The sequence below is a fragment of the Monodelphis domestica genome, chromosome 7, assembly GCF_027887165.1.
Source record: "Monodelphis domestica isolate mMonDom1 chromosome 7, mMonDom1.pri, whole genome shotgun sequence".
Classification (NCBI taxonomy): domain Eukaryota; kingdom Metazoa; phylum Chordata; class Mammalia; order Didelphimorphia; family Didelphidae; genus Monodelphis; species Monodelphis domestica.
Window position 1 is genome coordinate 20,678,637 of NC_077233.1, and position 20,623 is coordinate 20,699,259.

Below are 20,623 nucleotides of genomic sequence, written 5' to 3' on the forward strand. Positions count from 1 at the left end.
GAGCTCCTGAAAGAAGACTAAGTCAAACTACTTTTGTGAAAATGAGATCTATGTCATGTCAGAACATCAGAAGGAAAGGAAGAGCCACGTTGTCTTGTAGACTAACATGGGCTGGATGTCGGTGTGGATGGTTGTCTTCAATAAGCAAGCTTCCCTGTGAAGGCTCCTAGCCCTAGGATGCTCAACATGAAAACTGCAGGCCCTTTTCCTCTCCCAAAAACATCTCCTGCAGCTCAAGGTTTCCAGTCCTTATTTTGGAGGAGAGAATTCCATAGCAGGTAGCAACTCACATTCTTTTCGATCTTCCTGGAGTCTTTAGGAAGGCATGAATTCAAATTTGGCCTTGGACATTGATTAGCTTTGTGACTCTGAATAAAGTCACTTAATCTCTGTCTGCCTCAGTTTCCTCAAATGGAAAAAAGGAGATAAAAATAGCACCTGCCTCCCAGGGTTGTTGTAAGAATGAAATGAGATATTTTTAAAACCCTTAGCACAAGGCTTGGTATGTAATAAATGTTCCTTAATGTCCCCTCTCACTCTCTTCCCAATCATCTGACCTTTTTATTGCTCACCCTCTTCTAATTCCCAGCTTTTAAAAAACCTTAATGGACGTTGTTTTTAGGTCAGTACAATGTATGAGCTTTATTTTTTAAGCTTGGGCCACAGGGTTTGACAGACTAGATGGCCTTTGAATCATATAATTTAGCATTCTAAAGTATAACCATCTCCCTTGAAATTATATGTAGAATGTAATAATAAACACATGGTATACCTACTATTATATATATAACATAAAAGCATATAATATATTAATTATTTACATTATATACATAGTAATTACATATGATTATATGTACATTTATTATATGTGTGTATATATAATACATACATATATTCTACACCTATCCTATATATGTGCTATATTATACATTTATATATATACATACATATATGCATGTATATATTATTTTCTGTAGCTATATATAATATAATTTACTTATATGTATATATTTTGCTTTTTCCATTAGAATATGTTTCTTAATGATAAGGAATATGTCAGTTTTATGTAAAGATGCCCTTCACAAAGCACAATACCTGGCACATAGTAGGTACTTTATTAATGCCTATCAATTTGAATTCATGGCATCAGAGATCCAGGGGTAGAATCTGACATCAATTTTGTATCCCAATAAGCTACTGTAAAAGTTAAAAAAAAATTAAAAGAGAGCAAGTGCTTGAAAAATGGAAAAATGCTCCTTGGATGGAACCAAGTTGAAATTCATCAAACTTTCTTGAGCCTATTTAACCAAAGGTCTAGAGAGAGGAAACTCCACCGTCAAGAGACTTTGATCCAAACACAAGCCCAAGTTTGATCAGGTTTCCTGACACTCTGCTTGCTTTCCTTCAGAGGGTGAATTGTAAGAAATTATCTTGACTCTTGAGGTTGAATGTTGTACATTAGTTTTATGAATTATGGAGAACTGGCCTTGCTCCAAAGAGAGCATTAATGGGATTTTTTTTAAAAATCAAGGTTATTTAATCATGAATACCTTCCTAAGTCTAAAGAATGAAAAATGAATTCAATGAATAAAATAATAGTGTGAATATTAGCAAATAAATAAATAATAAAAAATTAAAACTAATTAAATGAATGAATGAATGAATGAATGGTGAATAAAAAATCCACAATGACAAAACCATTTACAAATCCTGTAGAACTGTGTAAATGTATTTCATTGTCTTTCTCCCACTTTCTTGCAGGCTCTGTATATACTTAAGGGGGAGAGGAGACACTTCTGGTATGCTTTTGAAGGTGTCTATCAACATCTCTCTACTTCTTTCTTTCAGCCTTTGTGATCTATTTTGACAGCAAGAGCTTTTTTTTAAAGTGTTCATGTTTAAATCTCATTCCCTTCCTCAGAGATTGTGCCCGACCTACCTAAAGTTTCTGGCTGAGCTGCAAATTCCCCTTCCTCCTCCTCAATGCTCCAGGTAGCAGAAGTTTGGAAAGTATAGACCTTCAAGGAATCCTCCAGAGATCCCAGTAGAGGGACTAGAATCCTGTTATATTTTATATCACTAGTGAATGAATAAAACATTTATTAAGTGCTTACTATCTACAAAGGGCCATGTTTCAGCAACAGACTAGACTAGAGACTAGAGACTGCGTTTAGTTCAATGCTTCTTTAATTAGAAAGATGCTACTTGGAAGAAGTGATCCATGAAACATGCTTTGGAGTCTTAGAGAGAAAAATCTGGAAACAAGGGATAGGATCACAGATATAGAGCAGGAATGGCTCTCTGAGGTTATCTAGTTCAACTCTCTCATTTTACAAAATAGGAAACCGAGCTTCAGGGAGCTATTCTATAATAAAACCAGTTTTAAAACAATATCCTCTGCCCACACTAAGGACTGGCCATTGGAAAAATTCTTGGACAGATCAACTTCACCTTTATTATATACACTGTCATTCCCCAGGCCAAAATCAACAGAGTTTTTAAGTGCCTTCATATCCTTTTGGCAGCCTCCCACCCTTACTCCCACCTCAGTGCCCCATTTTCTTAACCTGTCTCTATTTCTTCTTCTCCTCCTATATAAGCTTGCCATTCCTATAGTACATTCTTTCTGGATGACTTCTGCTAGTAGAGAGTAATGGGTTTTAATCAAATAAATCAATTTTTGTTCAGAACTCAGTTAATTTAACATTATAGGCCAACCTAAATTTATTAAGCCCCTAATACATGCCAGGCATTGTGTTACATGTTAGGGACACAAAGAAAAAAGTCCTCAAGAACTTAAGATTCTATTGGTTTAGGGTGGGGATCTAATCTGTACACAAGATAAGTAAATATTGGTTAAAATGTTCTTCTTGGTAAAGAATTTTACAGGCTTACGCACTGTATGGGTTGGTTTTGCCTTGATTTTTTTCCATTCTTTGTTAAAGTGTAGTTTGTTGGGAAGAGTTGTTGGGCAAGTGCCAATAAATCTAGAAATGACAGATGTTTAGGCATCAATAACACTTAGAAACAAAATGTTTTACCCTTGAATCCCTTAATTTAATTATAGCCTGACACAGAAAAAGGGGAAAGTCACATATATTCCAAAGGCTCTAAGCCTCCCCACAAACATTAAGGTGAAGGAGCAGGGGGGCATTTTGGAGTGTTCAGTGAGCAATGACAAGAACCTTCAGACTGTCAGTACATATGCTGGCATATCGCCACATAGGCTCATGGAAAATTAGTGGGTTATTCTCTCCTGGTGGATCAGGTAAGAGCATCCTTGAGTTTCTATTCACGAGTTACTAATACCATTTGATTTCTGGTAACTGGAGCTTCTGCTGTCACTGACCTCCTTGCTGTTCCCTGAACAAGACATCCTACTTCCTTATCTGTAACTTTTGGCTTCCTTCAAATCTCAGCTAAAATACCACCTTCTGGGGGGTAGTTGGGTAGTTTAGAGGATGGAGAGCCAGACCTAGAGACAGGAGGTCCTAGGTTCAAATCTTGCCTCAGACACTTCCTAGCTGTGTGACCCTGGGCAAGTCACTTAATCCCCATTGCCTAGCCCTTACCTTTGAACCAATAGTTAGTAAGAATTTTAAAAATAAATAAATAAATAAAATAATAAAATAAAATACCACCTTCTACAACAAGCCTTTCCCATCGCTCCTGAAATCCAGTATTTTCCCTCTTAGACTACCTCCAACTTACCTTCTATATAAGACATTAAAGAAGAAGCATTAACTTATGATTCCCTGCCTGACCCCAATAACAATGGGTTTTTCTATTTGATGTGCAACTTCCATTGTTTCCCTCATTAAAATGTGAGATTCTTGGGACAAGGGACAGGCTTTTCTGTAAAATTGTATCCACCGGGCTTTATACATAGCAAACATTTAATAAGTATGTTATTCATTCAAATATACATACTGAAGGGGCTGAAAGAAAAGCTATCTACTAACTTATCTTTTTAAAACTTCATTAAAAGTTCCCTAGAGTTCCCTAGGTGAAATTAACTTGAGTCCCACTACTCTGAATCTTGTCAGATTCAAAGGTGTAGGATTGGTCTTTACATAGACCAATCCCATGCCTGGAATTAGGGGATGTGGCCCCTTCCTAACACAGTATTGGTCCAATTCAAGACCAATACTATACCAGGAAGTAGATGGAATGGTCCCTCCCCCAGTATGGCATTGGTCCATTCAAGACCAATCCCAAACCAGGAAGTAGTAGGGAGGGACACCTGAGGCATGCTGGGGGATGCAGTTCCCCATGGACACAATATTTTGAAACTTACAATACTCTATGTCCATAGTTGCTTACATATTTTCTCACTCATTAGAATGGAAGCTCCTTGAAGTTAAGACCAGCTATTGTGTTTCTTTCTATCCCCAATGCTTAGCATAGTGCCTGGCATATGGTAAACATTCAGTAAATGCTTGACTGATGATGCAGAATTAGAAAGGAAGGCCAGTAAAGTTTTCTTCTCCTGGACGAAATGCATTAGATTCCTCATGATGAACTACTGAAAGCAATCAGAAAATCACCTCTCAGTTGGATAGAGGATAATAACTAATTAACTGTGTTGTACTGAAACACCCGCCACTTGTAGAAAAGTCAACTGGAGCCCATGGCCTTGGCTCTTCTCAAATGGTTTGAGAAATCAATCTGATATCAAAGACAAATATTATAGGTGATATGAGAGTTCCTACTATTCTCAGAGACCAAGTTACCTATGTTTTATCAAACCATCCTTTGTTCATGGATGATGTTAAGTGAAAGAAAGAATTCTCACAGAACAAGAAGAATGCAGGATATTGACATTATTAGAGGGAAGAGAAATGTTTTGAAGATCTGGGTAAAATTCTTGACTCCACTGTAGTTGTGAGATGGCTTGAACCAAGTTCAGGCCCTTTATCTTTCTGGTTGGCCTCCTCTGGACAATCTTTAGCTCCTCAATGACTGAACACAAGGGTGATGGGATAAAATGGTAGATAGTGAGCTATATAGATAGATGACATTCTTGCAGATGTCATCTTACTAGGGTCAACATAAAGCAGAATCACTCAAAAAAAATGATGTTTTGAAAGAGGCAGCATAGTAACAGAGTGCTATGTTTGGGCTCAAGGGAAATTTGAGGTCTACTTCTTACCATTTATTTGACCTTAGACAAGTCACTTAATTGTTCTAGATCATAGTTCCTCATCTGCAAAACAAAGGTTGGATTCCATAGTTTCTAAGGTCTCAACAGCTCTAAATCTATTATCCTACCACCTGACTCTCCACTCTAGGTGAATTGCCCTAAAGGATCAAAAAGTATAATATATGGTCAGGAAGGAACTTCTAATAAGAGCTAATAGCCAGCATTTATATAGTGGTTTGAGATATGCAAGACACTGTACATGTATTATCTCATTTGAACCTCATGAAGTAGATGCTATAGTTGTCCCACTTTTTATAGACAAGGAAACAGGCTACCACAGGTTAAGTGAATTGCCCAAATTCTCATAGCTGGTAAGTATCAGAGGCAGGATTTATTCTTAAGTCTTCTTGAGCAGCTAGGTGGTGAGATGGAGTGGTCAGGACTTGCTGCAAGGAGGAAGAGAAAGTGACTATAGTGCCAGACATGATCATTTTTTCTAATGAAGAAACATGGTCAGAGGAGTTAAATATAGTCATACAATGAATCAGTGCCACAAGAATGGGGCAGGGACTAAAACCTGGTCACTGGGGCTCTGAGAACAAAAAGGACTCCTTCATTTCTCTAGAAGTACGCTCTCTTTTCTTTGCCACATGCCCTCTTGTCCCTAGCCTGGCTGTGTCTGCATTTCAGAAGTGTTACTGCCAACCTTTTCATGACCATCAAGCTGAATGTCATCACAGGAGTTGCTTTTTTCTGAAACCAAGATCTACAGGCAGAAGTCAACCTAGTAAGGCATGATAGACCAGTTTGCAGAAGCAATTAGGGTCTGCCTTCCCTGGCCAACTAAGTTGGAAAGGTACGTGGTCAGGGCAGGTAAAAACTCGAGTTCTCTCTAAGTCTAGATGGGTGTCTGCTGATAATGCAAATGCCAGATTTGAGACCTTTCTTTGCTCAGCTTCCTTGAGCACCCTGTGCCCCCCATCAATTTCCCAGGGGCCATGTAAGATGAGAGGCTTCTTAGCTCCTACAAGTCCTTGAGCTTTTATAAAGCCCTGATAGAATATTTGTACTCCATCTCCCTATTTTGACCTGCATTTATTTAGCTGTGCAAAGTACTTGTCTTTTAGTCAGAAGACCTTGTACTATTCCTGGATTCCTTCTATCCCACGTTCTTTCTTTTAGGCTACATTGCCACTTAGCAACAGAAAAAGGTAAAAACCCCTAATTCCTGTTGATAAAGCTTTGACACATTAATAAACAAAATACTTTATGTTGAAGAAGTTTTCAAAAACATTATCTGGGAGGGGAGTCATTGATAAATTGGGTCAAATCTGTAAGCTCATAGACTCGGAGTGTTCAGGTGGAAGGACTCTTGGACATCATCCCAGAGAACTCCCATTCACCGTAGGAATCATTAGTATGAGGGATGTAGGGACACAAAGGATGAAATCTGATACATTCTCCAGTTGAATACGTCCAGGTCATGACCAAACTACATAGCCAGATTCATTTTAGAATGACCTTCCCTACATTCCAATTCCTAAAAATGTCAAAAGAAGCTGAGGCAAGAGCTCAGCATGTTGGATGATCCCCTGTGACAAACTTTGGGAAGGTCAGAGAAAGTTGTTTTACCGAGTAGGAAGGTGTGGATGGATTGCCATCTGCTCGCTCAGAAGCATCATAGAATTATCAGATAATAGGATCACATGTCTAGAGCTAGAAGGAATCCCAGAGACCATCTAGCCCAATCCCCTCCTTTGGCACATAATCAGAATCGCCAGAAGGCTAAGTGAATTCTTTAAGATCTCATAAGCAGTGAATATCCAAGGTGGGATTTGATCCCAGCTGCTCTAAGTCTAGGTAAAAATGGTCCTTTTCCTCTTCCATCTTCTCAAATAGGGAAATATCAGCACTGATGAGATCCAAGATCCATTGGAATATTGGAGCTTCTTGACAACTGAGTTATTGTGGTCGTCCTAAGTCTTTCCTTCAAGCTAAACACCTCCAGTCCCTTCTATGGCATGGTTTCAGACCTTTAACCATTCTGCTTACCCTTCTCTAATTATTTTCTGGTTCATCAATGCACTTCTAAAATTATGGTGCTCAGAATAGAACATAACCTATTCAAAGTGACTTTATTTCTAAATTAATTTTTTCTCACTTTTATCCCTAGAGGAAATACAGTTAATGCTCATTTGCATTGATCACTCAGCTCCTTCCTCTTGAGACCAACTGCTGTTTGTTTTACCCAAACTCCCTGCTGTTTTACTTTGGGGTGATGTACATACTCCACACTTCCCATTTCCATCAGTATCCAAGATCCTTTCCTTCATCCTCTCCTCAGTTCTCAGTTTCACTGAGCCTGATGTATATTATCTCACATATCTAAAGTCTGCATAATGCTTTCTACTTTTTGTGGAACTTCCATGAAATCATTTTAAGTCTTTGGGACCAACCTGGTAGGAGAGATGGCAGATCAAGTAACATTCATGGGATTAGTAACTAGCAAGGCTGGGGCTAAAACTATGACCTTCCAGTTCCTCAACCAATGTTCTTCCATTGTGCTTCTTGACAAAGTTTGGTACAAATGATGCCCAGTACATATGTACTAGTACACAACTGGAAAGGAAGTCTTCTAGAAAGCCACTCTCCTAAGCTTATAATCCATAGGAGATAGGAACTTGAGTGGTTTCACCAAAGTGATTACAAAACCCATCGCAGAAAATGCAGTTTTTAAGGTTAATTTACAATTAGTGATAAAAGGAAGAAGAAATAAACAGGTACTAAGAACAGCTATAGGTGGCTTAGAATATCATACCACAAATTTCACAGTACAAGGAAAGTTTTAATTCTTACTCCACTCACCCAGAATCAAAAGCATCTCACGTAGATGATGGAAATCATCTTGAAACACATCAAGGACCATCACAAAAATTTTGCAGAATCAAGTCTTATATTGCCTCTCCTCAAAATATTATGGCTGTTTTCAATTTAAATTCTTCCTGTGTTTAATTTCTATTCTTCAATCTGGTAGATTTTCAAATGAACTACTTTGGCAACACTAGTCAACGGTGAGTAGAGTTTTTGTGAGAATGTAGATAATGTGTGAGTCGTTGAAGAAAAGAAAGTCCTGTCATGCAACTGAAACTCAAGTATATTGCTCACTTAATACAGATTTATCATGAGGTAATATAAAAGTATTTTATTATAAATACTCATTTTCATCAACTGGTTAAGTGACTAATTGTTTTCAATGAATCACCATCTCTCAGTAAGAGAGCTTGTGAAATTCCCCTGCCATTTTCTACCACGTAGTTGTATACAAGAGCATTTTTACTTTATTCTTCTTTTCAATTAAGATACAGAAATATATGTGATGTGGGATGAGATTTAAGACTGTGTCTGCTATAAGTCAAATACTGCCTATCTGTGAATAAAGTCCAGCAATAAAATTAAACTTATATGAATTTATTATATTAAGTTATATATCTTCCAGTTATAACATATTTGATCAAAATGTTATCTATATTCAACAAAATTTATAAAATAAAAAATTTAATCTGTAGTCTTTCAGATAATAGTAAGCAAATGAGATCTTCTTGGATAACTTTTTATACTCCTTATTCACATAAAATATCTCATAAAATGCTCAATTTTTTTTATAATTGGGATTTTATAATGTTATACTCAGAAATTTTGCAATTATGGGTAGAATAAAAGTTTATATTTTATAATTGTACATTATATAATATAAACTTTAATTTAAAGTTGGGGAAAATTATCATTGTGGGTGCTATAATCACTTAATGAATAAATATAAAAGCATATCAGGAGTAATATATTGAAGTATTCCATGTTTTTTGTTTTATTGTTGTTATTGAAAGGAATTCACAGAACAAAAATCTGTTGAGAACCATTAATTATTTTCACTTGTTCATAATGATTCCCTCCCAAAGCATCTACACATATTTTCTGAGCTATGTGGTTTTATAAAATTATATTAGTTTCTAAAATTTAGAAGTGTTTACCATATGAATCATATCACCCTGTGTCATATCATATCATCAACTTATATTATCTATTACATTATATTGCATTAGATTTACCATAGTACTATATATTATATTAAATTATATCACATCATAATATTTTACAACATCATGTCGAATCACATCATATCATATCTATGACATCTTCCCTCTTTGGGAAATAATTCCTAACAGATGATCTTGAAGACAAACTTAAGCATGAAAAAAAAATGCATTTAGGACATTAAAGTGTCCCATATAAAGAGAATTCATGTCCTAGACATATTTGTTCATGCTCATGAAATTGCCAAGAATACAACAAGGTAGAGGGAGGTCACATTGATTCCCAGGACTAGCAATAACACAACCAATTGTCCTGAATCTAACTGCAAACTCTTCTTTTTGTATGAACTCAATCCTGCTTCAAGACCCGATTCATTAGCTTTTTCCTTAACCTTGAGCCTAGCTACCTCTTCAGCTCTGTATATCCACATTTCACCATTGCCAGGCCATATTTCCAAACTTTGAAGACATTCCCTCAATCTAGACCCTGTTCACTAAGTATTTGAAGATTATCAAACTTTGACTTTGAACAATTCTACCTTTCTCCCTAAAATCTATTATTGCTTCCCTCCTAACCAGATCTATGGGGAGATGCCATCTCAATACCTGAGTTTATTTGGATTCCATCTTTGGGTGGAAAGCAAGAGAAATAATCTATCCTTAATGATGACTTCTCACTCCAAACAATGAAAAGGCTCCCACCAGAAATAACTATGTCACACAACTATTCATGTAGTGAATAATGTACAGTAATTTGTATCATAATCAGTAGATACTCCCTATTTTCTGGGCTCAAGTATTTGGAGTATTAATTGTCCTATAGAGTAAATGAAAAATACAGAGAGGTATAGACAAGGTCCACATCATTGCTGGCATATATATTTTTATTTTAAAATAATAATAATTATAGCAGCTAATATAATTCATATAATATATAAAAGTTATTTTATATAGTTGTTATAGAACATATGCTTATCATAATAGCATTTATTTAGTGCTTTGGTATTTGTAAAGTATTTAGCCTGTATATGATTTAGTGGATCCTCATACCATCCCAGTTATTATTACCCTCATTTTAAGATGAGGATACTGAGTCAGAGAAAAGCCAAGCTCACGTAGCCAAGATGTGTCTGAGGCTGTATTTGAACTCAAGTCTTCCTGACTCCATTGTCCTGCTATTCAATTCCAAGACTGGAAACCTTTATTACCCTTGAAATGTTAAGACAAAATATAAGAACTGACATAACTATATTTTTTTCCACATCTGCCCCCATCATCACAAATTTGATAGACCTCATAATACAGAGACATTGCACTTTCCATGGGCATAAGTCCCTAAGAAAAGATTAACTATTCAGTTCTCATTAATGCAAACGAGGTTATCTTGATGATTATCGCTGGATTCAATTTTTGAAAGTCACGTGTTTAGACATATTAAAAATTTACCGCATATCACCTTCCTCTTTCATCAGTGAAACAGACTTAGTTTTCATTGCAGGATATCCACTTGTAATCTGAACACATCCAAGTGAGGAACAACACTTTTATATCTCGAATACCCAAGCACAGTGAATGAATGAAGTGAATGAATTAATGAAGGCTTCTTCACTGATTCTTACATATATGACTGAATTCCAAATAAAGATTTTTAAAAAGAAATATTTCACTAAAATACTTTCATAATGACCAACCTGTTTGAGACCTTTCATCTGACTACTATAATATTCTCCTAATTGGTCTTACTACTTTCAGGCTCTTCCCTTTACAATTCATCCACCAATAGCTGCCAAAATAATCTTCCTAAAGCCTAGTTCTGACCCCATCACTCCCCTGCCCAAGAAGCTTCATTTGTCCATGATTACCTCCAAATTAAAAGTCAAAATCTTCATACTATAGTTTGGTTCCAGACTTATTTCACCTCAACTTTATATATATATATATATATATATATATATATATATATATATATATATATATATATATATATAAAACAGCAGGACAGAAATCCTGGCAAGTGTTGACTTTTGCAGCTTCCACCAATAAGTGCCCAAAGGAGTGCAACCAACACTACTAGTTTTTCTTGCATCTAATGACTTGATATTCACCAGATCTTTGACTTCTACAACTTCCACAATACTGCTGGAGAGAATCCTCTTTTAGCCATTCCAACCGGTGCTTAAGGATGGCCCCTGTCTCACTGAGTTGGCATCCACTGCTGACCACCCCTGGGATCAAACAAAATTAATGCAGGCACCAAACCTACCTCATCATAGATGCTGTCATTTCTGCTAAAGTCTCCAGCCTTCCTGGGAAGAATATGGACATGAACGTGCTGAAAATATAAAAAGATGAAAAAAAAGACACGATTATCTCTTTTTATATTTTTAAACTTGACAGTGATGTTTTCATGAAGTCCAATTACTCCATATTGGTTCCCACCGTATTATTTTTCAAGGGAAGAAAACGTTCACCCACTCTAAATGGATCTGAAATCTGCTGAGGAGAGAGATCGAAAATAAGCAAGAACAAGCTAGAGATGTGGAGTGGGAGGCCAGAAAGTTGAGTGGAATTATTTCCAATTGTCATTCAGAGTAATATTTAGCCAGAGCTTCAAGGTGACAGCCCATTAAAAAAAAAAAGTTGATGTCCATAACCCTGAAACTGACAGGAAATGAGAATTGATGAATCTAGAATGGGAGAAGAATGGAATTAGCAAGTATGTGAGGTGCTAACATGACCAAAGTACCAAAGGATGCCCAGAAGGAGTCTTGAATTCCCCAAATACACCCATTTTCTTTGCATACCAAAGCACACTCAGGTCATAGAATTAGTAATGCCATTATACTGAGAACATGTATCCTGGCAGATAGCACAATGAATCAAAGATATTTTTTCAAATCTAAAATACCATTTGAAAGTTTTACTTCTAATACATCCTCTATTATACCTGGGTAGAAGTTATACCTTTTTCCTGCCCTTGAGTCATGTTCTAGAATGTATTATGAATCCTAGGGAGAAATGTGATAATGAAAAGCCAAATATGGTGCTGGGGACAAAGGCTCAAGTGACCCTTCCCATCTCTCCCAGCCACCCTTTACTGATCATCCTCCTAGGCTCAGAGTCCTCACAAAAGCAGCCGACAGAATTCAAGATTAAGTTCCTATGTGGTTTCACTGCACAACAAGGAAAAAATGATATGCTATTAAAACCAGAATCAGGAGGAAAACAGTGCCAAGGTGAACAGAGCTGATAATAGCTCCATTTTGAGGAAAATTCTTAAGAGGAACTTTTTTTTTGGCCAGCAAAGCCAGATTCCCGTACTGTTGGCTATTGTGAATTTAAGTTAGAAAGTTCATAGGAGTTTGAGTTTGAAGGAGAAATCCAATAGAGGAAAGAAGTCAACAATTACCCTTAGGACAGCATTCCCAGCTGAAAATCATAACAGGGGAAAAAAGAAAAGTAGAACTGGACAAAGCCAGCTTAGTGGTACAGTGGATGAAATGTTGGACCTGGAGTCAAGAAGATAAATTCAAATCTTGTTTCAGGTAGTTACTAGTTCTGTGACTCTAGGCAAGTCACTTAACCTCACTCTGACTTAATAGCCTCACCTGTAATAGAGATATAATAACCCCTACCTCGTGAGGTTATTGAGAATATAACATAATTTAAAATGTAATGAACTTTGTAAGCTTTAATGTACTATATGTGTATATATATACATATATATGTATATACATGCTAGCTTAGACATTTTTACCATTAATAACAAGAAAAGAAACATCCAAATTTCAGTTAGAGATTATCATAGACTCTGGGGAAGGGTGACAATTATTTCTCTTTTTTTTCTTTTTTTTTTAAATTTTATTTAATTAGTCAATTTAGAACATGTTTCCTTAGTGTCAAGAATCATGTTCTTTCTCTCCCCTCCCCCCACCCCTTTCTATAGCCAAAGTGCAATTCCACTGGGTTTTACATGTGTCCTTGATCAAAATCTATTTCCATGTTGTCGATGTTTGCACTAGGATGTTCATTTAGAGTCTCCATCCCCAGCCATATCCCTTGGATACATGTTATCAAGCAGTTGTTTTTCTTCTGTGTTTCTACTCCCACAGTTCTTCCTTTGGATGTGGATAATATTCTTTCTCATAAATCCCTTGGAGTTGTTCAGGATCACTGCATTGCCACTAATGGAGAAGTCCATTACATTCGATTGTACCACAGTGTATCAGTCTCTGTGTACAATGTTCTCTTGGTTCTGCTCCTCTCACTCTGTATCACTTCCTGGAAGTCATTCCAGTCTCCATGGAATTCCTCCACTTTGTTATTCCTTTGAGCACAATAGTATTCCATAACCAACATATACCATAATTTGTTCAGCCATTCCCCTATTGAAGGGCATCCCCTCAATTTCCAATTTTTTTGCCACCACAAAGAGCACAGCTATGAATATTCTTGTACAAGTCTTTTTCCTAATTATCTCTTTGGGATACAAACCCAATGGTGCTATGGCTGGATCAAAGGGCAGACAGTCTTTTAGCGCCCTTTGGGCATAGTTTCAAATTGCCGTCCAGAATGGTTGGTTCACAACTCCACCAGCAATACATGAATGTTCCAATTTTGCCACATTCCCTCCAGCATTCGTTACCTTCCTTTGCTGTCATGTTGGCCAAACTGCTAGGTGTGATTTCTCTGATTATAAAAGATTTTGAACACTTTTTCATGTGCTTATTAATAGTTTTGATTTCTTTGACTGAAAATTGCCTATTCATGTCCCTTGCCCATTTTCCAATTAGAGAATGGCTTGATTTTTTGTACAACTGGTTTAGTTCATTATAAATTTGAGTCATTAGACCTTTGTTAGAGGTTTTTGTAATGAAGATTGTTTCCCAATTTGTTGCTTCCCCTCTAATTTTGGATGCATTAGTTTTGTTTGTACAAGACCTTTTTAATTTATGTAATCAAAATGATTTATTTTACATTTTGTAATTTTTTCTATCTCTTGCTTGGTCTTAAAATCTTTCCTTTCCCAAAGATCTGACACATATACTATTCTGTGTTCACCTAATTTACTTATAGTTTCCTTCTGTATATTCAAATCATTCACCCATTCTGTTTATCTTGGTGTAGGGTGTGAGATGTTGATCCAAACCTAATCTCTCCCATACTGTCTTCCAATTTTCCCAATAGTTTTTTTCAAATAGTGGATTTTTGTCCCCAAAGCTGGGATCTTTGGGTTTATCATAGACTGTCTTGCTGAGGTCACTTACCCAAGTCCATTCCACTGATCCTCCTTTCTGTCTTTTAGCCAGTACCATATGGTTTTGATTATGACTGTTTTATAGTACCATTTAAGATCTGGTACTGCTAGGTCCCCTTCCTTCACTTTTTTTTTTTCATTATTTCCCTGGATTTCCTTGATCTTTTGTTCTTCCAAATGAACTTTGTTATGTTTTTTCCTAATTCAAGGAAAAAAATTTTTGGTAGTTCAATGGGTATGGCACTAAATAAGTAACTAAATTTGGGTAGGATTGTCTTTTTTATGTTATGCTATGTTATTATTATGTTAGCTCATCCTACCCATGAGCAATTATTTTTTCCAATTATTTAGATCTAGTTTTAGTTGTGTGGAGAGTGTTTTGTAGTTGTGTTCCTATTGTTCCTGTGTTTGTCTCGGCAAATAGATTCCTAAGTATTTTATTTTGTCTAGGGTAATTTTAAATGGAATTTCTCTTTCTAATTCTTGCTGCTGAGCTGTATTGGAAATATATAGCAATGCTGATGACTTATGTGGGTTCATTTTGTATCCTGCAACTCTGCTAAAGTTGTTGATTATTTCAACCAGCTTTTTGGTTGATTCTCTAGGATTCTTTAAGTAGACCATCATATCATCTGCAAAGAGTGATAGCTTGGTCTCCTCATTGTCAATTTTAATACCTTCAATTTCTTTTTCTTCTCTAATTGCTACTGCTAGTGTTTCTAGTACAATATTAAGTAATAGAGGTGATAATGGGCAGCCTTGCTTCATTCTTGATCTTATTGGGAAGGCTTCTAGTTTATCAAATGGTGACAAATATTAAAGAAGAAAAAATGAAAAAACATCCTTCCCTTGGAAGTACATAGCCTTTCCTTATATTTTCAGTGTCTTGGCTATCAAAGAAGTCTGTGCTTTCTCTCTTAGTATCTACCCTATACTCACTTCTAAGCTAAAATTGTAAATAGGTAGGGAAAGTGGAGTATTGTTCCAGGCAATAGTGCTTCCTTTCTACAATGATTGTGGTGCCAAATTCAAGAGAAGGGGTGGTAGGGTGGTTTACTAATGCATATATAAAGAACCCTGGGGGCCATGTATTCACTTAGTTTTAATATACTATGGTAGCCTAACACTGATGGTCTCAGTTTCCTCATCTGTAAAATGATCTGGAGAAGGAAATGGTCTTTGCTAAGAAAACTCTAATAGGTTCATGAAGAATCAGCCATGATTAAAACAAATGAACAATAAAAATCTGTCTTTTATTGTATTTTTGTTTATTTCATCATTTCCTAATTACATTTTAATCTCATTTGTGTCCTCTCAGGAGTGGGGTGAGCAACATGCACCATGTACATTTGGTAATTCATCTCTATACCTCTCATTTCAGTCTTCTTCCTTCTTAATTTCCCATCGCGCTTGAGTAAGAACATGGGTTACAAGAATCAATTATTAGTAAAGCTAAATGTCCTCTATTCTGCCACTATTTATATACATAGATATTCTATGTATATTTTTGTATGTGTGTGTATATGTGTATATATATAATATTGAGTTCCTTGAAAGGAGGGATTGTCTTTCCCTTTGTTTCCTTATCACTTAGCACAGTGCCTGGAACATTCAGTTCTTTAAGTATCTAGTATCTACTAGTATCTAGAATGTGAGCTCCCTAAAGGCAAACATCATTTTATTTTTTTATTTATGCTTTTGCAAATCCAAGACTTAGCATGAATCTTTGCCCAGAGTGGGTGCCTAAATGCTGAAATGGATGACTTGTGGACAACTAGGTGATGCAGTGAATTGAGAACAGGCTGTAGAAAGGAGGTCCTGGGTTCAAATTGGACCTCAAACATTTTCCAGGTAGGTGACTGTGGGCAAGTCACTTTATAGACAAAGAAATTGAGCCAAATAGAAGTTGTGACTTGCCCATGGTCACAAATCTGGCAAGTGTCTGAGGCTGGATTTGAACTCAGGTGTTCCTGTCCCCCATGTCCATCCCAAAGCACCAGTCAAGTATCCAATTATTCAGGGCACTGGGTACACAAACACTGGTGAGGTTTAGAAAAATGTAGTTACTTCTGATGGGTTCCACTGCAGATCACACTGGAGGGAAAGGAGACAGATCAAGTCATCATGGAATCACAGATTTAGGACCTGAAAGAATCCTAAAGCAATATTCTTCCAACCTACCTACTTAAATTAAGGCAACTGAGAAGTTTGGTGACTTGGACAGGGCTACTCAGCAGGTGTCTGAATCAGAATTTGAACTCCAGCCTTCCTAACTCCATGCTTCCCACTCTAGCCACTAACCCAGACATGGCCGGAAGAGAAACAACTGTAGATCTCTGCCAGTCTGGCTTCTAAGGAGCCCCTCAAGAGTAACACCTAGAGCCAATCCAGTCATTTATACTCTGCATAACAAATGGCACATTCACTGTACAAGAAAACTGGAGAGCTGAACAAATACATTTTTTTTAAACAAAGAGTTGATGAGCATATGGGCCACTTATTACACCCAGTGGGGAATGAGGACATTTTCATGGTTTGTTCACCTTTACTACACCAGCGATGTTTTTATAAGACTGTAATGTAGCATAACAAAATGCATCCACTTGGTTTAAAAACAGATCACTTTAGGGGAGGGGGGACTTGAAGTTATCCAGATCAATTAAGAAGGCAGGTGTTTGATTGGAGAACTTGTTTTTTTTTTTTTAATTCTACTGCAATGAATAGAACCAATATGAGAAATTTCCCTACTGTTTGTGTAATAGACCTAAACAGGAATAGTGAGAGTCAATTACATCTCAAGTGGCTCCTTTGCTTTTTCTTTGCTAAATGAGTTAAAGGGAAGCAGAGCAGGAGAACAACTGTCATGTGGAGACAAACATCTGGGCTTAGGGAACGCATTCCCCCATTCTCTTGCCTCTGAAGTGTCTCCACTTTGTTTTAAAACTTCTTGGGCTTTATCCCCATAGTAGCTCCTAATTCTGAAATTATGATAGAGCCTCCATGTTGTGTAAACACTGAAACAACTTTCATTTCTGAGTACAACAGCCAGAACAACAAGGAGAATCATTTATGGTATCCATCCAGTTGTAAAAGGTGTTTACCCTATATAGGGGCAGCTCAAGGTGTTCTGTGCTTCTTTTGCCTTATGGAAGCCAATAGACAACTTCCTAGTCCAAAGACTCTCTGTTGAATAACTTTACTTAAAAATTACTGATTCCTTTTGTTTATATATCACCTCCATTTCCCAATAGGTCTTACCCTTCCTTTACTCAGAGGGATAACCCTAAAAACAAAAGAAAACTAAAAAGAGATGGGGAGGGAAAAGAAGTTTAGTAACAAGAAGGAACTTGGTAAATTTTTCCTTCTTCCTTCCTTCCCTCCTTTCTTCCTTCCTTCCTTTCTCATTTCCTTCCCTCCCTCCTTCCTTCGTTCCTTCCTTCTTTTCTTCCTTCCTTCCTTTCTCCTTTCCTTCCCTCCCTCCTTCCTTCCTTCATTCCTTCCTTCCTTCTTTTCTTCCTTCCTTCTCTCCTCTCATTTTAATTTCTTCTTTCTCCTTTCTTCCTTTTTTCTCCTTTCTTCTGTCCCATTTTCATTTTCTCCTTCCTTTCTTCCCTCTGTCCTCTCTTTCAATCCTTTTCTTTCTTCTTCCTTCTCTCCTTTCTTCCTTCTCACTTTCATTTCTTCTCTCCTTTCTTCCTTTTTTTCTCTTTCCTTCTGTCCCTTCTTCATTTTCTTCTTTCTTGCCTCCTTCCTTCCTTCTCTATTTCTGTCCTTTTCTTTCTTCTTCCTTCTTTCCTTCCTTCCTTCCTACCTAAAATATGGAATTCAGAACAAAACACAAAAGGATTGGCCTAATAACTGCTGTAGAGAAAAACAAATCCCTGTGGCCTAGATTGTTATACACAGCTAGATGGCTGAGTCACTGAGTTCTACCAATCAGCATGTATGTAGGGCAGGCATTGAAGAGAGACAAAGAAGTGGTTCCAAGATTGAATAGGGGAAAGACCGCATGGTGGAAATCATGCAGAGATTTTAATGATTCCAAGCCACTCCCTGACATAAAAACTCTTTCTTTTTTCAAAATCATAGGAACAAAGAACAGATCTCTGGAGCTCTTAGGGTTCTTTGAGGTCTTCCAATACACCTTCTTTACTTTACATATGAAGGAACTGAGAGGTTTAATGATTTGCCCAATGTCATATAGGTACTGAGTAATATGTTGGGGCTCCAAAGTCAACATTCTTCCTGCTGCTTTCCTTTTGGTGTTATATAACAGCACATCTTGGAGCACCACCATCTCCCAAGATCCATCACTGCATGTGGTCAAGCTGACAATGAACAATCTCACAAGGAAGGTGTGTTGGGCTCTTGCTAAGGAGTTTCCTATAAAAATAGGTGGAAAAGGTGTCAGCCATGGAATATATGGTCACAAAAATGGCTGGGGCTTGATGGATCTGAGAGTGTGGGTCAGTGATAAGAGATGGACAGACAGCCTGGTACCCACCTACCATAATGGGGAGATCTTCCGCCCAGGAATAATAAGGATAGATAAGGAATAAGCGTAGAATAAGAAGGCATTGAAATGTGATTTTTTTCCTAATGGAAGAGTTCTAGATTTAGAGATAGAGGGATAGTCAGAGGCCATCTAATTTACAAACTAAGACCTGGAGGTGTTAAGTGACTTGCTCATGGTCATAAAATCATAGGTTTAGAACTGGATGGGACCTCAGAGGTCACCTAGTCTTGATTCCACATTTTATATATTGAGAAAATGTGGCTTAAGGAGATTGTGCAATTTGCCCAAAGTCACACAGTAAGTAGCAGAGCTAGGAATTAAACTGAGGTGCTCAGGATTCAAATCCAACATTCTTTCTCTATGAGTATCCATCTCAATAAGGCCATGACTCCATGGAAATATCAATAGAAGACTCTTGCTTTGCATGAGTATCAATGATTTTTCAGTATTTCAACCTCTTCCCCCTTAAAGAATGCCTCTTAATTATTTCAGAGAGTATAATATGGAAATCGAATTTACTGGGATTCAGAAGAGCTCCCTTCAGTTATTTCCAATCCTCCTCCATGGTCTCCATTGCCAGAATCATTGGCATTATCCTATAGACCAATGGACATGGGGAAAGTTCTGAAAACAACATATCTCCTTAGGGGGTACATAAATGCCTATTGATTCAAATAGTAGCCACTTTGGCCACCTCTCAAGCAGAAATAGAGAAAGTGTATCATTCCTTTTCACAGTTTCTGACCCAAACAAATATTTATTCTAAGGAACAGCTTTCCGTTGTTGACATATTTTTTCTCTGTGATGTGCCAACATGTTAATCCAGGGAGATGCTTCTTGCCCAAGTCCTTCTACTCTGAGCTGGATTAAGTAGTGTGATGCAAATGAAGCAGCAGTGGCATTTTTCCTTGTCTTACTTATTTCTTGATAAATGCACATTGCCTTAGTGTTTGCCATACCCATAATTACAGTTCTTTAATTTATGTTTCAATAAAATGTATAATAATAAACATTTACTACTCTATGAATAAACATTTGAATGGAGCGTCTAATGGGGGTTACATATTTCGAAGCAGTGCTGTGACTTCCTGGAAGTCTCTCCTCGTGCTTAATGAGTGTCATTTCCATAATCTGTGCATTATTGCTTAAGCCTCCCTTTAGGAATATTTTACAAAGGAAAAAAATGAAATACAATAAGCCCAAAGAGGAGATGTTAACAGGATTACCAACTGGTCCAGTTAAAGGGACAGTAGAAGCTTTCATCTCCCTCCAGAGACAAAAGACAGAGTGAGGAAAAAGTCTGTGTTCGCTAATTATCTCACTTGCTAATTTTTTTTTCCATTTCTAAATCTAGTTTAAACAGCATAGGTGGAAAAACTTGGAAAGGTTATCCACAAAGGGCACTCTGGCCTTCATTTATGTTCTAGTGCTCCCAAGGAGTAGCTCCTAAAAATAGATCTAACCACTTTTAGGAGTTCAGATGGTCTCCAAAGGGACACAGACGATGCAGAGAAATAAAAGATGCCAATTCTTTGGTTTTTAATAATTTTGGATTCAATATAGAATCACAGAATTTTAGGAATCTCTAGCCATTTAGCTCTCCCAAATCACCCAAT

General features: G+C 37.0%; 1 protein-coding gene across 3 annotated transcripts in view; it reads right to left on the bottom strand.

Moving 5' to 3' along the window:
* FHIT (fragile histidine triad diadenosine triphosphatase) overlaps nucleotides 1-20,623 on the bottom strand; it is a 1,742,917-nt gene that overhangs the window by 234,777 nt on the left and 1,487,517 nt on the right. For all 3 annotated transcript variants that reach the window (XM_056805423.1, XM_001370436.4, XM_056805425.1), the window contains one exon: nucleotides 11,498-11,566. In XM_056805423.1, the coding sequence (XP_056661401.1) occupies nucleotides 11,498-11,566 (69 nt within the window). The remainder of the gene's footprint in view (nucleotides 1-11,497; nucleotides 11,567-20,623) is intronic.